Genomic DNA, 20,329 nt, shown 5'->3' on the forward strand with positions numbered 1-20,329 from the left:
TCCAGTTGCTTTTCGATAAGCTATTAATACTCAACGCCCCAAATTAACCGTGAATTGCACTAATTAACCCTCAGTTTTTCCACAAGTTATTGGGTTGGATGATTGCATACGACAACCCAAAACATTCCCTACAAGTTCCCTACATGAGTTGCATAATAGAGATACAAGCAAGAATCATTAAGTTCTATGAAAAACATAAGCATTGACGAGACACTCGTTACTATGATTTGCATGAAACTTATGCCAAGAATTTACTTAACGTGATTGTGACTAGCAACCTTCACTACTTATGAATATAAGTTCATAACGATTAGGTGAAACTCCCTTATATTCTAGCGTCAAATTCATGCATGAAAATTAAGCGTGCACTCTCAACCAACATACACAAATCAGTTTTTATACGAACGGATAAGTAAATTGAATTCACAACTTATAAATCACAACTGAAGGTAATCAATTCATATTACAAATATATTCATGGCTTTGAATTAACCTCTAGCCAAAATAAGTTTATTTACACATTATTAAAACAGAAATAAAATAGAAGTTTGGAAAGATTAAACCGAGAGAGAAGGCTTCTGCTTTCTGTGCTCTGACCAACTCTTGCTGTGCTCTCCTCTCCAGCTGCCAAGGCAGCATTTCACGCCGCCAACTGGACGTACTGGCCTCTGACAGTCCCCCAATTCCTGTGCTGACCCCGTGCTCACCTTTCTCTCTCGCCCTCATCACCGTCTCTCGGTCCTCACTCTCCCATCTTCTGACTGTCGCACTTTCCTCACCTGACTTTCTGCGTGCCGTTCCAGCTGCCCAAAGGCAGCTGTCTTTTTCCCTGACGCTGCACTGCTCCTGCCTGACTTTCTGCGAGCTGCTCAAAGGCAGCCCTTTCTCCCGCTCCCCGCTCCCCTGTGCGTCCTCAGTTTCTGCTTTTTATATTTTTTTGTCAGTCAGTCCATTCTGCTCCTTTATGCCGTGTCCATCCACTGCCTATGTGCCCCTCTTTGACCTATCTTCTTCTCTTATTTTATTTCCACTCCCTGCCACTCACTCCACTTCATTCCTTTCTTTATTCCTAATGTCTCTCCCACTCGGTTTCTCCACTTTTATTCATTCTCGCCCGTAGCTGTCTTATTTTCCCTTTCCAAATTTCCTTGTCTCCCTCTCACATTTTCTTTTCTGACATGCCCCTCTAGCTACCTGCTTTTTGGACCTGCCATTTATTCCCTTTGCAGTCTGTCCGTCCCACCATCCTCCACTCTTCTATTGCACCAATATGCGTATAGTAAGCTATTAACAAAGTTAATATAATATTCAGATAATTCAAAAACATAGAAAATTGTGTTACTACTAAATAACGTAAATAGCATAACAAATCCTATAAACACAAAAATAACGTAAATAGCTCAAAAATATAAGGAACTAACTAAGAAAAGACGAGTGAATTCGAAGTAAAAATATATATAAATATGATCCGATCACAAGTCGCCGAGCTAGGGAATCTGCTGAAAGAGGTGACAGACAAGGTAAGCAATCAGAGCTCTAAGAAATCAGTCCCAGATCAGAAGTTTGATTTCGAGTTCCGGCTGATTGTTCTCATTCTCTTTATCTTGCAGTCAGCATGAAGGATAAAGAGAAGAAAAGGAAAAGAGATGATAAGAGATACTTTTGCTTTTGAAGAAGTAACTTTCCACAGGCTTATTTTTGAACTGGGCTGGAGGGTTTTCTGGTTACCTCCAGAGTATAAGGCCGACTGAAGAATTTGAGGGTCAAAACAAGTCCATCAAATCTAGAGTACGTTCGACCCTGCTGATATGGGATACTTTTGCTGTTGACAAAGTAATGGAAGTATCGGCACGTGTTCTGTTACGCTTGCCTCCACATGCTTCCTTGTATCCTTCTCACTGGCCCTATCTGTTCTTTAGGCAGATGTGGTATCTTCTCTGAAAGCATAAGATGTTGAAGATGAATACTCGAGAGCAATGTCAGGTAAGTAATCAGGTAAGGGGTTCCAGGCAGTCAGTTCCTGACTGGAAGCTTGATTCCAAGTGCTGACTGATTGCTCTCTTTCTCATTGTCTTGCAGGTAAGAACAAGGCCAAAGGAAAAGACAAGGAAAAAGCATGATATGGGATACTCTTGCTTTTAACCCTGATGATATGAGATATTCTTGCTCTGGTGTAGCTTGTTTGCAGAGGTATTATCGGGGGAAAAGAAAGCTGAGTATTTTGAGATGCTTCATTGGGAGTGCCCTCTCAGATATGAGGAAGGGTTGAGCATTTTTGCAGGTCTGCCTGTCCGTTGAGGATGGAGGTCGACATATATAGGAGTCTCCCTAACAACAAGTAGTAATGATATTCCTTTACCCTTCTTGGTCATAGCACTGTAGTAGGAGCTGCTCGCTTCACTTGTTTGAAAAAGTGGTCTGTGGTATCTGGAAAGCTGATGTTGCGTGTGAAGATTACAGACAAGCTTTATCCAAGGAGATCTGGCTCTCAAAGTTGAGAAAGCGATGCCTCTTCAGTTTTTGAACAAGCGATCCTGTCGGGGATCTGGCTCTCGAGATTCGAAGAACGGTGCCTCTTCGATTTTTGAGAAAGCAATCCTGCTGGGAGTCTAGCTCTTGAAATTCAAAGAACGGTGTCTCTTCGATTTTTGAGAAAGTAATCTTGTTAGGAGTCTGGCTCTCAAGATTCGGAGGGCGATACCTCTTCGAATTTGGAGCAAGCAATCTTGTTGGGAGTGTTTTCTCGAATGTGAGTAAAGGTTCGGCATTTTTGCTAGTCTACCTTGCCACGGAGCACAGAGGTTGACACACAGGGACTTTCCAATTATCCAGTAATGGTGCTGTTCCTTTACCCTTGTGGGTAATAATATGGTAGCTAAACCTTTAAAATTTATGTGTCTAAACTTTGTTAGTGCTGTTTCTTTGCTATTCTTTTACCCTTCTTGGTCATAGTGATGTAGTGGGAGCTGCAAGCTTCACGTGTCTAAACTTTGTCAGAGATCTTTGGCAAAGTTATATGTGGTACCCATGAGCTGATGTTGCGTGTGGAAAGTGGATGATTGAACAGTAAGATTCACGTGCTTTCTACTTCACCAGAAATCTTCGACATATTGCCCGTAATTTCCGCAAAGCTGAGTGTGCATGTGACAGGTGCTGACAAGGCTGAGAAAACAGGTGCATCTTCGATTTCTGAGATCGGCCCTCATGGTCTTTAAGCAGCCTAGCTTTTGAGAAAGCAATCGCCTCTTCGATTTTTAAGATCGGCCCTCGTGGTCTTTGAGCAGCCCAGCTTTTGAGAAAGGAAACGCCTCTTCAATCTCTGAGATCGGCCCTCGTGGTCTCTGAGCAGCCCAGCTTTTGAGAAAGAAAACGCCTTTTCGATTTCTGAGCAGGCGCCTCTTCGATTTCTGAAGCTCCGTCGAGTGCAGATTTTTATAGAGGCTGGCATTAAGTTCCAAAACACACTTGAATCTCCACCAATAGAAGCTCCCTTCTTGCACTTCCAAGATCTTGATTTGTCCGACCTCTTTTCTCTTCAATACCTTTGAAAATGTCTGGCCTTTCCGACCGTCGTTTTGACTTGAACCTTGGTGAAGAGGTAGTCGTGCCTTCTCCAGACAACATATGGCGCCCATCATTCTTATCCCCTACTGGTCCTCTTACCGTTGGGGATTCCGTGATGAAGAATGATATGACAACTGCGGTGGTGGCCAGGAACATTCTCACTCCCAAAGATAACAGACTTCTTTCCAAACGGTCTGATGAGTTGGCTGTTAAGGATTCTCTGGCTCTGAGTGTTCAATGTGCAAGTTCTGTGTCCAATATGGCCCCAACGCCTATTTGCTCGAACCCGTCAAGTTGAATCATTGGCGGCTGAAGTGATGAGTCTCAAGCAGGAGATTAGAGGGCTCAAGCATGAGAATAAACAGTTGCACAGGCTCGCACATGACTATGCTACAAACATGAAGAGGAAGCTTGACCAGGTGAAGGAATCTGATGGTCAGATTTTACTTGATCATCAGAGGTTTGTGGGTTTGTTCCAAAGGCATTTATTGCCTTCGTCTTCTGGGGCTGTACCACGTAATGAAGCTCCAAATGATCGGCCTCCGATGCCTCTTCCTTCTAGGGTTCTGTCCAGTATTGAGGCTCCGAGTGATCACCCTCCGGTGCCTTCTTTTTCTGGGGCTCTACCGACTGCTGAGACTTCTCCTAAGCAACCTTTGTGAAGGCCCCCTCTTGTTTGTTTATTTTGACTCATGTATATGTACATATTTGTAACTTATAGGAGATATCAATAAATAAGCTTTGCTTCATTTCAACGTATTGTGTTAAATACACCAAAACCTTCTTCACTAAGTTCTTTGAATTTTGCTTTTGTTGAAGCATGTAGGTTGAGGTAGTGTTCCCTTAATTTCTCGAGTGAGGAAAACTTCTCTGTTGGAGACTTGAAAAATCCAAGTCACTGAGTAGGGTTGGCTATATGAATCTTAGAACGCCATTGTGTTCGGTCATGTGTCATGTCCTCCGTTAGATCCAAATACTCTAAGTTTTTTCTTAGAGTCTCTTCCAAAGTTTTCCTAGGTCTTCCTCTACCCCTTCGGCCCTGAACCTCTATCCCATAGTCGCATCTTCTAACCGGAACGTCAGTAGGCCTTCTTTGCACATCTCCAAACCACCGTAACCGATTTTCTCTCAGCTTTCCTACAATTTCGGATACTCCTACTTTACCTCGGATATCGTCATTCCTAATCTTATCCTTTCTCGTGTGCCCACACATCCAACAAAGCATCCTCATCTCCGCTACACCCATTTTGTGTACGTGTTGATGCTTCACCGCCCAACATTCTGTGCCATACAGCATCGCTGGCCTTATTGTCGTCATAAAATTTTCCCTTGAGCTTCAGTGGCATACGGCGGTCACACAACACGTCAGATTCACTCTTCCACTTCATCCATCCAGCTTGTATTCTATGGTTGAGATCTCCATCTAATTCTCCGTTCTTTTGCAAGATAGATCCTAGGTAGCGAAAACAGTCGCTCTTTGGTATTTCCTGATCTCCGATCTTCACCCCTAACTCATTGTGGCCTTCATTTGCACTGAACTTGCACTCCATATATTTTGTCTTTGATCGGCTTAGGCGAAGACCTTTAGATTCCAACACTTCTCTTCAAAGGTTAAGCTTCACATTTACCCCTTCCTGAGTTTCATCTATCAACACTATATCGTTTACGAAAAGCATACACCAAGGAATATCATCTTGAATATTGAAGGAATTATTTTGTGAAAACATGTACATTTAAGCAACATCAATAAGCATGCAATTAACAATTAAAGGCGGAATGATGCTAGCATGCACTTAAAAACAAAACATTAACCATGAAATTCAAAGCCTAGTAGATTGGTGAACCAAAACTCAACTCAAAACAAAGTGAGTTGAAATTTATACCTTTGTAGATTCCTCTTTGCATAAGCAAAGGCTAATCACCCAAAGAGAGGGCCTTCATTCCTTGCATCTTAAATCTATGGATTTGGATGGATGAATAGGTTTCTCCAAGTTCCCAAAATTGAGAACCTCTAAGTCTCTTCACCAAGGAGAGATTGGAGAAGAAATGAGTGACCTTGGAGTAGTGGGATTGCAAGATGCACCCCCCAAGGTGGCCGGCCTCTTTAGAGAGAAATGGAGAGACAAGTTCTCACCAATTTTCTCCAAAACAAACCCTAATGAATTTTAGGCTATAAAGTCATATTTATACCTTTATTCATTTGAGTGGCAAACTTGTAAATAAGTCCAAGTTCACTACCCTTAGCATCATGGCCGGCCCTAGGGTATTTTTTGGGCTAATTAGGCCTTTGTGAATCATTATTCATTAAGTTGTCATACAACTTAAGTCAATGGGCTTGACGTTCAAAGCCCATTGGGCCTTAATGTCCAAAACTATCCCGAGGTCTTTAACGAACTTATTCGTTTGATTAATTAACATATTAATTAATCCTTGCCATAAATAAATGATTAAACCATTTAATCATTCTTACTCATCTCCATTATTTCTTCAATCTCCACCTTACACGGTGTGCGATCCATTAGGTTCCTTTTAGCGAGGCAGTGGGCGATTAAAACCATTTTATATCGATTGTGAATTGAAACTTACTTTCAATTCTCCCTTTAGTGATTACACACGTTTAGGGCTTCCACAAACCATGAGTGACACCTTGCAGCATATCATGGTTACCCAAGCTAATCAGAAGAGGTAGAGAAAACCTATTCAGTTTGGGATTACAAATGCAATACGGTCTTTCTCTAATACAATACTCTTGACCACATTGTTTGGTTTGATAGTTTATTTATTCATGTCTACTATCCAATGTGATTCGTGTGCTTATATGATTACCTTGAATGTGATTTAGAACGACTTTTCTAAATCTCATTCATACTCTGGCCAGAGATTCTAAATCATATCATAGAGTATTCTCCCTCAAACAGTTTGAAGGTTAGAGATCCCTTGTTGCGCATTCACTTGCCTCCATGGCTAAGTGGCTTAACCCCAACGATGCCGTGGACACTCCAATGGAATGACATTTGACATAATCAAAGATCAAGGACTTAACCACAAGACAACTGTGATGACTCAGGTCAAAGGACTACTTTGCATTATCCCAACCATGAGTTCTCATGTGACATGTGTATGAGAACTCTTCGTTGATCGCGTTCAGTGAACTCATTCTCTACTGAGCACCTACGTACTTGTCTTGATGTCACACACACCAATGACTCGAGACTAGTCACTCTCCCTGAGAGAAGACATAGCACGTACCGATCTTGATGGACTGTCAATGCCCAATTGGCAATCCTATGATCAGGAACATTTAGGATGTGTCTACGAAAGAATGGTCTCATGAATCTAACTTCATTAGATTACATTCTCCCAATCACATATTCCTTGGACTTTATCGTTTAAGCATATAACATTTATATGAGACGGCTCAAACAATAATCTTTGCCCTTTATATTAAACTAGATTAGTTTAACATGTGAAATGTCCGTAAAGTATCATCATATGATTGGCTTTAGGGCACATTTCCAACAAATATGTCCTGTTAACTCATCCATTACCAACGCAAAAAGGTAAAGACTTAAGGATGAGCCTTAATGTAATCCTACAATTATGGGGAAGCTTTCGGTTTGTCCTTCATGAGTTCTTACGGCAGTCTTTGCTCCTTCATACATATCCTTTATAGCTTGGATATATGCTACTCGTACTCCTTTCTTCTCCAAAATCCTCCAGAGAATGTCTCTTGGGACCTTATCATACGCTTTTTCCAAATCTATAAAGACCATGTGTAAATCCTTTTTCCCCTCTCTATATCTTTCCATCAATCTTCGTAAGAGATAGATTGCCTCCATGGTTGAGCGTCCTGGCATGAACCCGAATTGGTTATCCGAAACCCGTGTCTCTTGCCTCAATCTATGCTCAATGACTCTCTCCCAGAGCTTCATTGTATGACTCATTAGCTTAATACCCCTATAGTTCATGCAATTTTTACGTCGCCCTTATTCTTGTAGATAGGCACCAAAGTGCTCTTTCGCCACTCATTTGGCATCTTCTTCGTTTTCAAAATCCTATTGAAAAGGTCAGTGAGCCATGTTATACCTGTCTCTCCCAAGACTTTCCACACTTCGATCGGTATATCGTCTGGGCCCACTGCTTTTCTATGCTTCATCTTCTTCAAAGCTACAACCACTTCTTCCTTCCTGATTCGACGATAAAAGGAGTAGTTTCTACACTCTTCTGAGTTACTCAACTCCTCTAAAGAAGTACTCATTTCATGTCCTTCATTGAAAAGATTATGAAAATAACCTCTCAATCTGTCTTTGACCGCGTTCTCTGTAGCAAGAACCTTTCCATCCTCATCCTTGATGCACCTCACTTGGTTTAGGTCCCTTGTCTTCTTTTCCCTTTCTCTAGCTAGTTTATAGATATCCAACTCTCATTCTTTGGTATCTAGTCGCTGATACATATCGTCATAAGCCACTAACTTAGCTTCTCTCACAGCTTTCTTCGCCTCTTGCTTCGCTCTTCTATACCTTTCACCATTTTCATCGGTCCTATCCTTGTATAAGGCTTTACAACATTCCTTCTTAGCCTTCACCTTTGTTTGTACCTCCTCATTCCACCACCAAGATTCCTTTTGGTGTGGAGCAAAGCCTTCGGACTCTCCTAATACCTCTTTTGCTACTTTTCGAATACAACTAGCCATGGAATCCTACCTTTGGCTAGCTTCCCCCTCTCTATCCCACACACACTAGGTGATTACTTTCTCTTTGAAAATGGCTTGTTTTTCTCCTTTTAGATTCCACCATCTAGTCCTTGGGCACTTCCAAGTCTTGTTCTTTTTTCTCACTCTTTTGATATGTACATCAATCACCAACAAGCGATGTTGATTAGCTAAGCTCTCTCCCGGTATAACTTTGCAATCCTTACAAGTTATACGATCCCCTTTCGTCATTAGAAGAAAATCTATTTGTGTTTTTGACAACCCACTCTTGTAGGTGATCACATGTTCTTCTCTCTTCTTAAAGAAGGTGTTGGCTAAGAAGAGATCATATGCCATTGCAAAATCCAAGATAGCTTCCCTATCCTCGTTTCTCTCCCCAAAACCATGGCCACCATGAAAACCTCCATAGTTGCCTATCTCCTTGCCCACGTGTCTATTTAAATCTCCTCCTATAAATAAGTTCTCCGTCTGAGCAATTCCTTGCACCAAGTCTCCAAGGTATTCCCAAAATTTCTCCTTCGAACTCGTATCTAACCTTACTTGAGGTGCGTACGCACTAATCACATTGATGAGTTCTTGTCCTATTACAATCTTGATTGCCATGATTCTATCTCCTACCCTCTTGACATCTACAACATCTTGTGTTAAGGTCTTGTCCACGATGATGCTAACACCGTTTCTCGTTCTATTTGTGCCCGAATACCAGAGTTTAAACCCTGAGTTTTCTAGATCCTTTGCCTTAAGACCAACCCACTTAGTTTCTTGTAGGCACATAATATTTATCATTCTCCTCACCATAACTTCCACTACTTCCATAGATTTTCCCGTTAGGGTTCCTATATTCCACGTTCCTAAACGCATTCTACTCTCTTGAACTCTACCCCTCTGTCCTAGCTTCTTCAACCTCCCCCGTCTAATAGGATCAAAGTACTTCTTTTGTGTGTCCTGTGTAAAGTTGATAGGAGCATATGCTCCCAAACAACTTTGAGTGGAGTTGTTCGAAAAGAAGTTTCTATGGCCCTTTTGCTCATTTAACACTGCATCCGAGTGCCGATGGAGATACAGCGACCCTTGCTCACTTATCACTGTGCTTGGGCCACACAACACGCCACTTACGGGTGACGCCCTAGCTTTAGCAAGATTTCGTTCTGGATTCATTTTCATAAGGATTCGACGTAAAATAGGAGTGCCGGCTGTCGACTACCTGACGCCCTCCCCTTCCTCCTTTATCTAGGCTTGGGACCGGCAATGTAAGATAAACTTACACAGGCGGAGTTAACTAAACTGGTACACTATTGAGAAATAATGTTTACATTTTCATTTTCTTCGTAATGGGACGTTTGAACGAATATAGTACTTCAAGGTAGCTTCTTAATGAACTAAGGTTTTCCTAGCAAACAAGCGATGTGGTACATTTTGTTCTGATAAGACAAATCAATAATGCAGGCAAACCAGAGGATCTTTGATGCGGTTTCTACTCGCATGCAAATCCCATCAAAACAGGTGATTTCAAACTTGGCAAACTATGGCAACACGAGCGCTGGTTCCATATCGTTGGCATTGGACGAAGCTGTGAGAAGCGGGAAGGTGAAACTAGGCCAAACTATTGCAGCTGCCGGTTTTGGAGCAGGTCTGACTTGGGCTTCTACCACTTTCAGATGGGATTGAAACTCGAAACCTCGCCTCCTGCCAATACAGAACAAGAACGTCATCCTAGCCGTATGAAGCACGGTTTTGCAATTCTTGCATCACGTTCCAAATGTATTAGGTATTGTTGCATCATAATCTCCATCAGCGCCCTTTCATTTTATTTTCTTTAGTTTTTGGCACCCTCAATAAGATTGTGTTGTTTTTCGTCGGTCCAATAATTTAGGCTTATTATATTAACACCCCACAAATTCTTAAATAAACCCCACATACTTAATACACCCCACATTTACTTTTTTCACTTAAAAATTATCTTAATGCACCCCACATACTTTTCCATAATACCCCCACTCCACATTCTTAATATACACCTTATATTTTGTACATACACCTTATATTTTGTACATACACCTCATATCTTCTATACACCCCACACTCAACCTCCAATTTCCATTCATCTCCTTCTCCAACGTTGCTCCTTTCAACATAAATGGACATCCGCATTTTTTAGTACCAGTATTCCTGGGTTCTTTCTTCTTCTTATTATTTGCATTAGAATTTTGGTCATTAATATCATACTTCCTCAATATGGATCGATACTCGCCATGTCTCTCACAAGCAAATGTTATTCGAGCTCTCTTCCTCCTTCAGTCAACCCTTCCCGCATCAGACCTCTTAATGACAATAACCATATTATTCATTTTTCCTTGTGCGTGAGTCCAATCAAGCAAATCATTTTTACTTTTGAACACCTGTACATACAAGATCATTGCCATTTGCCACTAACAAAATGTTTGTAGACATGCTAAGATTCCAACCCATATGTTATTCCCTATTATGAACCTATGCACTATGTTGCATAAAAGAATGCAAGAGTTTCCATGAAATTCACAGATGCACATTCAATATACTAAAAATAGTTACCTTGTCAGTTTTAAATGCGTTTGTGTAATTAACGACGCTCGTTGTTGCAACCTCAATGTCCCCTATAGAGGTATTGCCTTGTATGCTATCCTATTTAAATACACCAAAAATTATTATCAAATCCTCATTTATTTACTAAGAATCATACACCTCAATTATTTGTTAAGAACCATACAACTCAATATCAATAGGCAGAGTGGTACATGCCAACAAACCTGTGATGCATTTTCAGGTCCAACCTCCAAAATATTTTGTCACTTTCCAATGTTCATTTCAAGGGACATATCCAAACATTCTCTAAGAGGATCACGGGCTGGATTTGTAACCTGCAAAGAAGAAAATGAATAACCAATGGAAGAAAAAAAAAAGGAATATGAAATTAACCAAACCACCGATGAAACATAGTTGAGGCCATAAGGGATATGAAAAAGGCATATGAAGTCTTACCTCATGTGAAGGTTCCGAAACATTGATTTTGTGTTCCATTCATCAAAAGCAATTTTTCTCAATCAACATGTTTGTAGTTTCATTGGTTAGGGTTTTGTTCAACAATGGAGGGTGGGAGGGTTTTGATAGTTGAGAAGATAAATAATAGGGTTTAGTGATTTGGGGTGTATTTAGAGATTTTTATATCATTTTTTTAAAACCTAATAAGGTCAAAATTGTCATTGCATAGTGGGGTAAATAAGTCATTTAATATTAAATTTTAATGTGGGGTGCATTCAACATTTTGTGGCGTGCTAATAAAAAAAGCCATAATTTATTTGTTTTCTTTTTCTTGAGTCACAAGCCAAGGCTAAAATAACAATTCTAATACTGCAACGAAGACAGCTACTTTACATCTCTTGTTTGAATTGAGCATTTTTCAAAACTTCAGTTTGTGACAAACAATACGATAATAGCGCAATTTGAAGTTTAATCATCCAAGGGATTTGAACTTGGCGGAGACAGCAGAGCACACTGCTCTAGTTGATTTGGCTAAATCCAAGTCTACGAACATTTTCCTTAAGATTTTGTTTTGATGAAGAAATTTTGAAATGACAAAATTCTATTTTTTAGAATTTTAGAATTTTCTTGTTCGATTAGCCTAAAAAAATAATAGAATTTGAATATGGAATCTTTTATTTTTAAACTCTCACTCATAGAAATTTAAAAATGACACGTATTTATATGGAATTTAAACTTAGGAATTTGAGATCCCAAAATCTAATATTTTTTTTATTCTAAATTTCTATGTTTATGAATCCAAATAAAGGAATTGATGCATGTCAATTTATAAATTCTGACTTTTGTCAAAATTCTAAGTTTATTTCCTTCATCCAAACGCAGTGTTTTAACTTTAATCAAGTGGCAGTATACTTGCATAAATAACTAAATATATGTACAACATAATCAATAATTACAATAACTTCAATGCCAAGAAAGCAAAAAAAAAAAAAATTTAAAGAAAAAAGTAAAATTCAAGTGGGTCAATGAGCGAAAACCCTAGGTTGAACTGGAACCCTAGATTTAATCTTCTTCAAAACACCATCAATTGCAAGATAAAAAACATCCTTCTTAGCTCTCAATCCCATTGAGCTCCCATGCCTTCTATACATAACTCTTGGTATCATCTCCAACACCTTCTCCCTCATCATCCTCACTCTAACCCTAGGAATGCTTCTAAACACATCCAAAACCCTAGTTTCCTTGAACACCACGTCCTCATTCGGTATAAACACCGAGAACTCCTTGTACTTATCCTCCGGCAAGTGCCACCCGTACTGCGCTTTGGCAGACGAATCCTCAAAGAATACGGGGATGCAGCCGACCATAATGCTTGATAGGAGCATATTTATGCGACTTAGTTGGCTTGTTCTTGTGCATTTATGTCGTGTTTCCTTAGTTATTTTAATGTTTAAAGTCATTTTCGTGTGTTTTCAGACTCTAAGTACAAAGTATGCAAGAAGATGCATTTTGGAGGCCTTTGGAGCATGTTTCGGGCTTGGAATGGATAGCAAATGCATGGGCCAAGTGGATGGACGAATTTGAGAACTAAAGAGGCCAAGAATATGAAGAATTATGGTCCAAAAGATGAAGAAAACAGCCCAAAAATCTGTCACCCCAACTTGCATTCCTTGCCATGCAAACCACATAGAATTCCCTTTGGATTCCATGCCATGCTTGATCACTCTTGTCCCCTACATAATTTCTAATTTCATGCTTCAATTCATTTAATTATTACACTCAATTGCTTGATACCTCTTGTTCCCTTCACTCATTAGATTTTAGACAACATTTACATCCATTACATGCACCAATTGATGCTCCATCATTCACATTTGGAATCCCATGCCTTGTGTACCACATGTTGCTGCACCTTTGACCCATTTATTGACACATTTTCACCTCCCTTTCCATCTCTATGCAATGTACACAATCATTCATGCCCCCTAGCTACAAGACCACTCCATTTTACCCTTCACACTTTGCATCATCACTTCATTTTCACCCTTGGACCATTGCACACCACACACACAAATTGCCATGCATTTCATCCTTAACCTAACCTGATTTTCTAAGGTTTTTGGGGCCTATAAATACATGTTTACACCCCTTGGCAAAAGAACAATCCCCCATATTCATCATTTTATCACAGAAATTCGTCCATACACACCCTAGGAAGCAAAACACCCCAAAAACACCATTCTAGTGCCTAGAAAACATAACAGCCACTCCACCTTCTTCCACCTCTTTGCCTAGTTCTCCACCACCTTCCAACCATCAAACACTCTTCCACACTCACCCTAAACCCCTCCATATCATTCCCCATCCATTCTACACCATAAATCCACCCAAAAATCTGTCCACAAGCTTCATGCCGCAACAAGGAGGAAGGGAGATCCATTGATGCACTTGCTTTCCAAGTTGGAGCATTTTAGGTGTTTTCTTTCCTTTGATTTTAATGTCTAATTTTATGTATCTTTGCTTTGTGAGTATGAGGAACTAAACCCCTCTTAGTTACGGGGTGATTCGAAACCATGTTCATACTTGCAATATGATTTGATTACATCCAGTTGTGATTCATAAGTTGTGAATTCAATTTACTTATCCGTTCATATAAAAACTAATTTGTGTATGTTGGTTAAGAGTGCACGCTTAATTTTCATGCATGAATTTGACGCTAGAATATAAGGGAGTTTCACCTAATCGTTATAAACTTATATTCACAAGTAGTGAAGGTTGCTAGTTACAATCACGTTAAGTAAACTCTTGGCATAAGTTTCATGCAAATCATAGTAACGAGTGCCTCGTCAATGCTTATGTTTTTCATAGAACTTAATGATTCTTGCTTGTATCTCTATTATGCAATTCATGTAGGGAACTTGTAGGGAATGTTTTGGGTTGTCGTATGCAATCATCCAATCCAATAACTTGTGGAAAAACTGAGGGTTAATTAGTGCAATTCACGGTTAATTTGGGGCGTTGAGTATTCATAGCTTATCGAAAAGCAACTGGAAATCGTTTTGTATGCAAGTGTGACATATGTGGAGAAGAACCTCCTAGCTAATCTTCCATCCATAAGTTTCATTCAAATTCACTTACAATCTGTTTTGTTTTACAAAGTTTGTTTTGTTTTCAAATTCATTAAAACCAAAATCCCCCTTTTACTTTATTGTTTCAAAGTGTTTAATTTCTGTTTTGGTTGTGTGTTAGAGTGTTTTGATTCACCCAAATTTGTCTAAGAATTTGTTTACTTTGTTCTTGTCTTAATTTAATTATTTTCGTCAAAAATCAACCCCATCTTATTTCTTTGAGTCATATTAATTAGAACTTGTCTTAGATTATGTTTTTAAGTGTTTTAGTTCATTAGAAAACCAAAATTTGTCCAAGTTTGTGTGAGAGTCCCAAAATTGCCCAGATTGTGTTTTTAAGGTAGTTTTGAGTGTTTAGGGGTTGTTTTGAGTCTTTTGGTTTGTTTTAGTGTTTTAAAGTATAGTTTTGCATTCTTTGAGTCTAGTTAGTGTTTTAAACTTTGTTTTCACGTTTTCAAGTCAGTTTCCAAGTGATTTAGCAATCCCTCCTAATCCCCGGCCTAGAACGATCCCTACTTACATACTTTACTACAATTGATAAAAAGAGGGTTTAATTTGTGTGTTTAGTTATTTTACGCATCAAATTTTGGCGCCGTTGCCGGGGATTAGCAACTTTGCTAATCCCTTGGTTCTTTTCTTTTTGTTTAGTTTGTTTTTGTTTTAGTTTCTGACTTAATTTTGTTTTCTTTGTTTTGTGTTACTTTTGATATTTGATTTAGTTCTCTTTGTTTGATTTCAGATACTAGAGAAGTAAGAGATGGATTTTGCTAGCATTCAAGTTCAATTGGCGAATCTTACTTCTCAATTGTCACAGATTGCCGAAAGTACCACAATGCAAAGTGTCCCTACATGTGGTGTGTCCTATGGGCAAGGATATCCAACTCATCAATGTTCTCAATTCGCTGCAAATGAAGATGCTTGGGGTTATCAAGGCCATAGCCAATCATGGGACATGTTTTCCAACGCTTATAAGTCGGATTGGAGAGATTATTCGAATTACATGTGCAGAGAACCTCAACAATTCCAACATGAAGGATATTGGCAGCCATATGAGGAGTTCTATTCAGGACCTATGCAGCCACCACAACCTCATATACAATATGCCCAATCAAACTCAGACTCGTCAATAGATTACAATCAAATTCTTAATGAATTAAACTCTATGGTGCAGGGCTCACAACAAGAAGAATATCTGCCACCATCGGAGGAGTTCTATCACTGGCCATATCAACCGTCACAGTCACCACAACAATCTGCCCAATTCAATTCAGGTACGTCTTTGGATGATGATATGTTTAATAAGTTACTCACCTCTTTGAACCAGAAAGTAGAAAATCAAAACAAAGAGATACAAAATCAAGCCAAGAAGACGGGCGAATTGGAAAAGCAATTTGGGCAAATTATGGAGTTCACAGCACAAATTCAAGAGCAAAGTGAATTCTCCAACTCAACTGTTGAAAATTTGAAGGAAGATTTTGAAATCCATGATGCTATCACTTTGGGAAGTGCTATGGAGGTTGGAGGTGAACCGAAGACATCCAAACCAAGCCAAAACATGGATGAACAGCTGCTGCTCGAAGAGGAGGAGAGTAACAAGACCACGGCAATGGAAGAACCACCCTTGCCGCAACCCCATATGCCATCTATGCCGTCCACTACAACCAAGGTAAGCCTAAATTCAATTTGTCTTGACCCCGTTTCACCAAATGTCCTTATTCCTTGTAGGATCATGCAATCCAAGGAAGAAGAAGGTGAGAAAGGCATCTTCGAAACCTTTCCAAAGAATCAAGAGCAAGAAGCGGATGGGGAATGTCTAGAATTCATCAAAGAAGATACACTTGAGACGAAAATTCTCAAAGAAGTTGGATTTTATGACACGGGACAAGTCATAACTCTCAAAACACCAAATCTAGCCAAGTCCCATATCCCTGCAACCTTCAAAGATGTGGTGTTATTAATTGAGTTTGTGTTGGAGCAAGCAAGTAAGCCATCTTCTCCAACTTCGATTTTAGTATATACTAACTTGTTGATTTTGATGATTCAGGCACCTGAAGGAATTATTTTGTGAAAACATGTTCATTTGAGCAACATCATATAGCATGCAATTAACAATTAAAGGCGGAATCATGCTTGCATGCACTCAAAAACAAAACATTACCATGAAATTCAAAGCCTAGTAGATTGGTGAACCAATAATCAACTCAAAACAAAGTGAGTTGAAATTAATACCTTTGTAGATTCCTCTTTGCATAAGCAAAGGCTAATCACCCAAAGAGATAGGGGCCTTCATTCCTTGCTTCTTAGATCCATGGATTTGGATGGAAGAATAGGTTCTCCAAGTTCCCAAAATTGAGAACCTCTAAGTCTCTTCACCAAGGTTAGATTGTAGAAGAAATGAGTGACCTTGGAGTAGTAGGATTGCTAGATGTACCCTCCAAGGTGTTGGCCTCTTTAGAGAGAAATGGAGAGACAATTCTCACCAATTTTCCCCAAAATAAACCCTTTTAATCCTTAATGAATATTTGGCTATAAAGTCATTTATATAGTCACTTCTTTAAGTGACCTAAATAACCAAAACCCTAATTTATCACACTATGGCCGGCCATTTAGGGAGTTTTGGGCTTTTGGGCTTCAATGAATCTTTATTCATTAAATTGTCATACAACTTAAGTTAATGGGCTTGACGTTCGAAGCCCATTGGGCCTTAAGGTCCAAAACTATCCCGAAGTCTTTAACGAACTTATTCGTTTGATTAATTAACATATTAATTAATCCTTGCCATAAATAAATGATTAAACCATTTAATCATTCTTACTCATTTCCGTTTAATCTCCAATCTCTACCTTTTATGGTGTGCGATCCATTAGGTTCCTTTTAGCGAGGTAGTGGGCGATTAAAACCATTTTACATCGATTGTGAATTGAAACTATTTTCAATTCTCCCTTTAGTGATTACACACGTTTAGGGCTTCCACAAACCATGAGTGACACCTAGCAGCATATCATGGTTACCCAAGCTAATCAGAAGAGGTTAGAGAACCTATTCAGTTCGGGATTACAAATGCAATACGGTCTTTCTCTAATCTAATACTCTTGACCACATTGTTTGGTTTGATAGTTTATTTGCTCATGTCTACTATCCAATGTGTGTCTTGTGCTTATATGATTACCTTGAATGTGATTTGGAACGCATTCCCCAATCTCATTCATACTCTGGCCAGAGATTCAAATCATATCATAGAGTATTCTCCCTCAAACGGTTTGAAGGTTAGAGATCCCTTGTTGCGCATTCACTTGTCTCCATAGCTAAGTGGCTTGACCCCAACGATGCTGTGGACACCCTCCTGATGGAGTGACTTTGACATAATCAAAGATCAAGGACTTAACCACAAGACAACTATGATGCCTCAGGTCAAAGGACTACTTTGCATTATCCCAACCATGAGTTCTCATGTGACATGGAATATGAGAACTCTTCGTTAATCGCGTTCAGTGAACTCATTCTCTATTGAGCACCTACCGTACTTGTCTTGATGTCACACACACCAATGACTCGAGACTAATCACTCTCCCTGAGAGAAGACATAGTACGTACCGATCTTAACGGACTATCAATGCCCAATTGGCAATCCTATGATCAGGAACATTTAGGATGTGTCTACGAAAGAATGGTCTCATGGATCTAACTTCATTAGATTACATTCTCCCAATCACATATTCCTTGGACTTTATCGTTTAAGCATATAACATTTATATGAGACGGCTCAAACAATAATCTTTGCCCTTTATATGTAAAACTAGATTAGTTTAACATGTGAAATGTCCGTAAAGTATCATCACATGATTGGCTTTAGGGCACATTTCCAACAATCTCCCACTTGCACTTGAGCCAATCAGCTTGGTCATCTTGATGATACCTCTTCTGTAGTCATTTCATAAATGGCTGAATAGTAGGCCTAGACAGTGGATATCTATATGTGTTATCCATAGAAGCAACCTTGAGAATAACGACATCACCATTATACATGATTCTCAATCATGTGGTTCAGTCTCTCATTTGAGTTCGGATCTTGATGAGACCTTGATTCCCAGGCTTGAGCTATCGCCCCATTAGTGTCATACACTTTCTGGTTGGAACCGAATAGAGAGTTCATAAATGAACTTTCCCATCCAAACAACATTGTTGTAAACTTCTATATGGCAATATATATTGCATTCATAATGGAACACACTAAAGTCATTACTTTAATGTTTCCATCCAAATATCTCTTTAGTCATAATAAAGAGATATCTGTTTATTTCTTCATTCATAATGAAAAAACATCCAAAGATGGATTAGATTCATAATCTAATACATTTACGCTTCCATTACGTTACTCTAATTCTTCCTCATTCTTTGAGGAATCTATCCTTTAGTATTTCTCAAATACTTAAGGACTCACTTGACAGTTGCCATGGTTCTGATCCTGGGCTTGCACTGATATCATCTTGTACCGTTCTAGGTACAACTCATATCAATGTTTTTCATACAATATGAAATACATAAATCACCTTTCTGCGTATGCATAAAGGATTCAATTTACGCATTATTTCTTTGGGAGTCAAAGGGTACATTCCCTTTGAGAAGGGCAACTTGCTAGTCTCACTAGAATCGTCCTTCTTATTGAAGTTTATCATCATATGAGAAACTTCCTAGCATCCATTGTCTATTATTAGGGATTGATATAATCCAATTATATCAAGAAATATATCATTATAGATTTCCATCCCATGTATATAGACTATATCTCCCATATACATTCTATCTTCATATAATGTATTAAAGTCATAACTTTAACGAAGAAGTATTCTTTTCATTTCCAAAATTAATATATCATATATACTTAAATTTTAGGAACATGATTAACTCCCACTAATCTTTTGTAAAACTCGTAAACAAAAGATTCATTTACATCTTTATGAGAAATCAAACGATTTGATCCTTTTCTCATAAAATGCAAATAGCTCCCACTAACTTGCTAAGATCCATGATGGATGGATCTCTACAACTTACATGTCTTGTGATTTATAGTTTTAGACATATATTATCAAGACTATCTTAATAATGGTTTCGGAAACCCATATTATGTCAAAACATTGAATCACCATTTAGTTGTAGCTAGCAATCTTCGAATTAATTGAAACTAAGACCACGTCAAAAATGGTTCCTTTAAAGTCAACCATTCTCTTTGATTGTAGTCACCTTAAGCTACCAATTAGCTATGAAGGTTTCATTATTTCGAGTCAAATGGTACTTTACCATTTTCTTGAGTATATATCGTATATGCACTCAATGTAGTCATAAAGTTCAAAACCATTCAACTGAGACGGTTTATAAATCCTTATCGACTACCTTGGAGCTTGTGGTATAGGAACTAGGTTGTTATATTTGTTGATTACTATCTTGTCTCTCAAAGAACCCATTCTTCGAGTTCTATCTCTCGTTCATTTGCTTTTAGGCAAATCACATTGTAGAATTACAATGAACTACCCAACAAAACAACATTTGTTAGTTGGTTTATAGAAGCGATATCCAAAAGTTATTTTAAGGATATCCTACAAGATTGCTATCAAACAAATATTGCTTATTAGCACACAACCCCAAATCTTAACATGCTTAAGATTTGTTTTTTTCTTTCCAACTACATCTTATGGAGTCATGAAAATATTGGAAGATCTTCTCATTGACAATCATATTGTTTTTAGAAGTATATATCCTATATATGGGTAATAGATAACATCTAACGAACTAAAACTTATTCGAGTTCGTTCTTCTCCTAATGGAGAAATACATTATCTTATGATGCTATTTTCCTTGATATCTTTCAAGGAAACTCATCTAAAGTGTTACCTTTCCTTGGATCAAATCT

The 20,329-nt window shown here is 38.8% G+C and overlaps 1 protein-coding gene across 1 annotated transcript; it reads right to left on the minus strand.

Moving 5' to 3' along the window:
* Positions 1-11,100: 11,100 nt before the first annotated feature.
* LOC139196798 (probable xyloglucan galactosyltransferase GT19) lies at positions 11,101-12,660 on the minus strand. Its single transcript, XM_070823141.1, has 2 exons — positions 12,331-12,660; positions 11,101-11,172 (listed from the first exon to the last, which is right to left on the minus strand). Exons 1-2 carry the CDS (start codon positions 12,658-12,660, stop codon positions 11,101-11,103), a joined length of 402 nt encoding a protein of 133 aa, XP_070679242.1.
* Positions 12,661-20,329: the final 7,669 nt, after the last annotated feature.

This window comes from Malus domestica, chromosome 06 (assembly GCF_042453785.1).
Source record: "Malus domestica chromosome 06, GDT2T_hap1".
Classification (NCBI taxonomy): domain Eukaryota; kingdom Viridiplantae; phylum Streptophyta; class Magnoliopsida; order Rosales; family Rosaceae; genus Malus; species Malus domestica.

What these genes read in the sequence shown, in the direction of transcription:
- LOC139196798 (XM_070823141.1), bottom strand. Translation starts at nt 12,660, where the DNA reads ATGGTCGGCTGCATCCCCGTATTCTTTGAGGATTCGTCTGCCAAAGCG. An exon ending in GGGTTCCAGTTCAACCTAGG is followed by an intron (nt 11,173 to 12,330) that starts GTTTTCGCTCAT and finishes TCTTCTTTGCAG; the next exon opens with GTTACAAATCCAGCCCGTGA.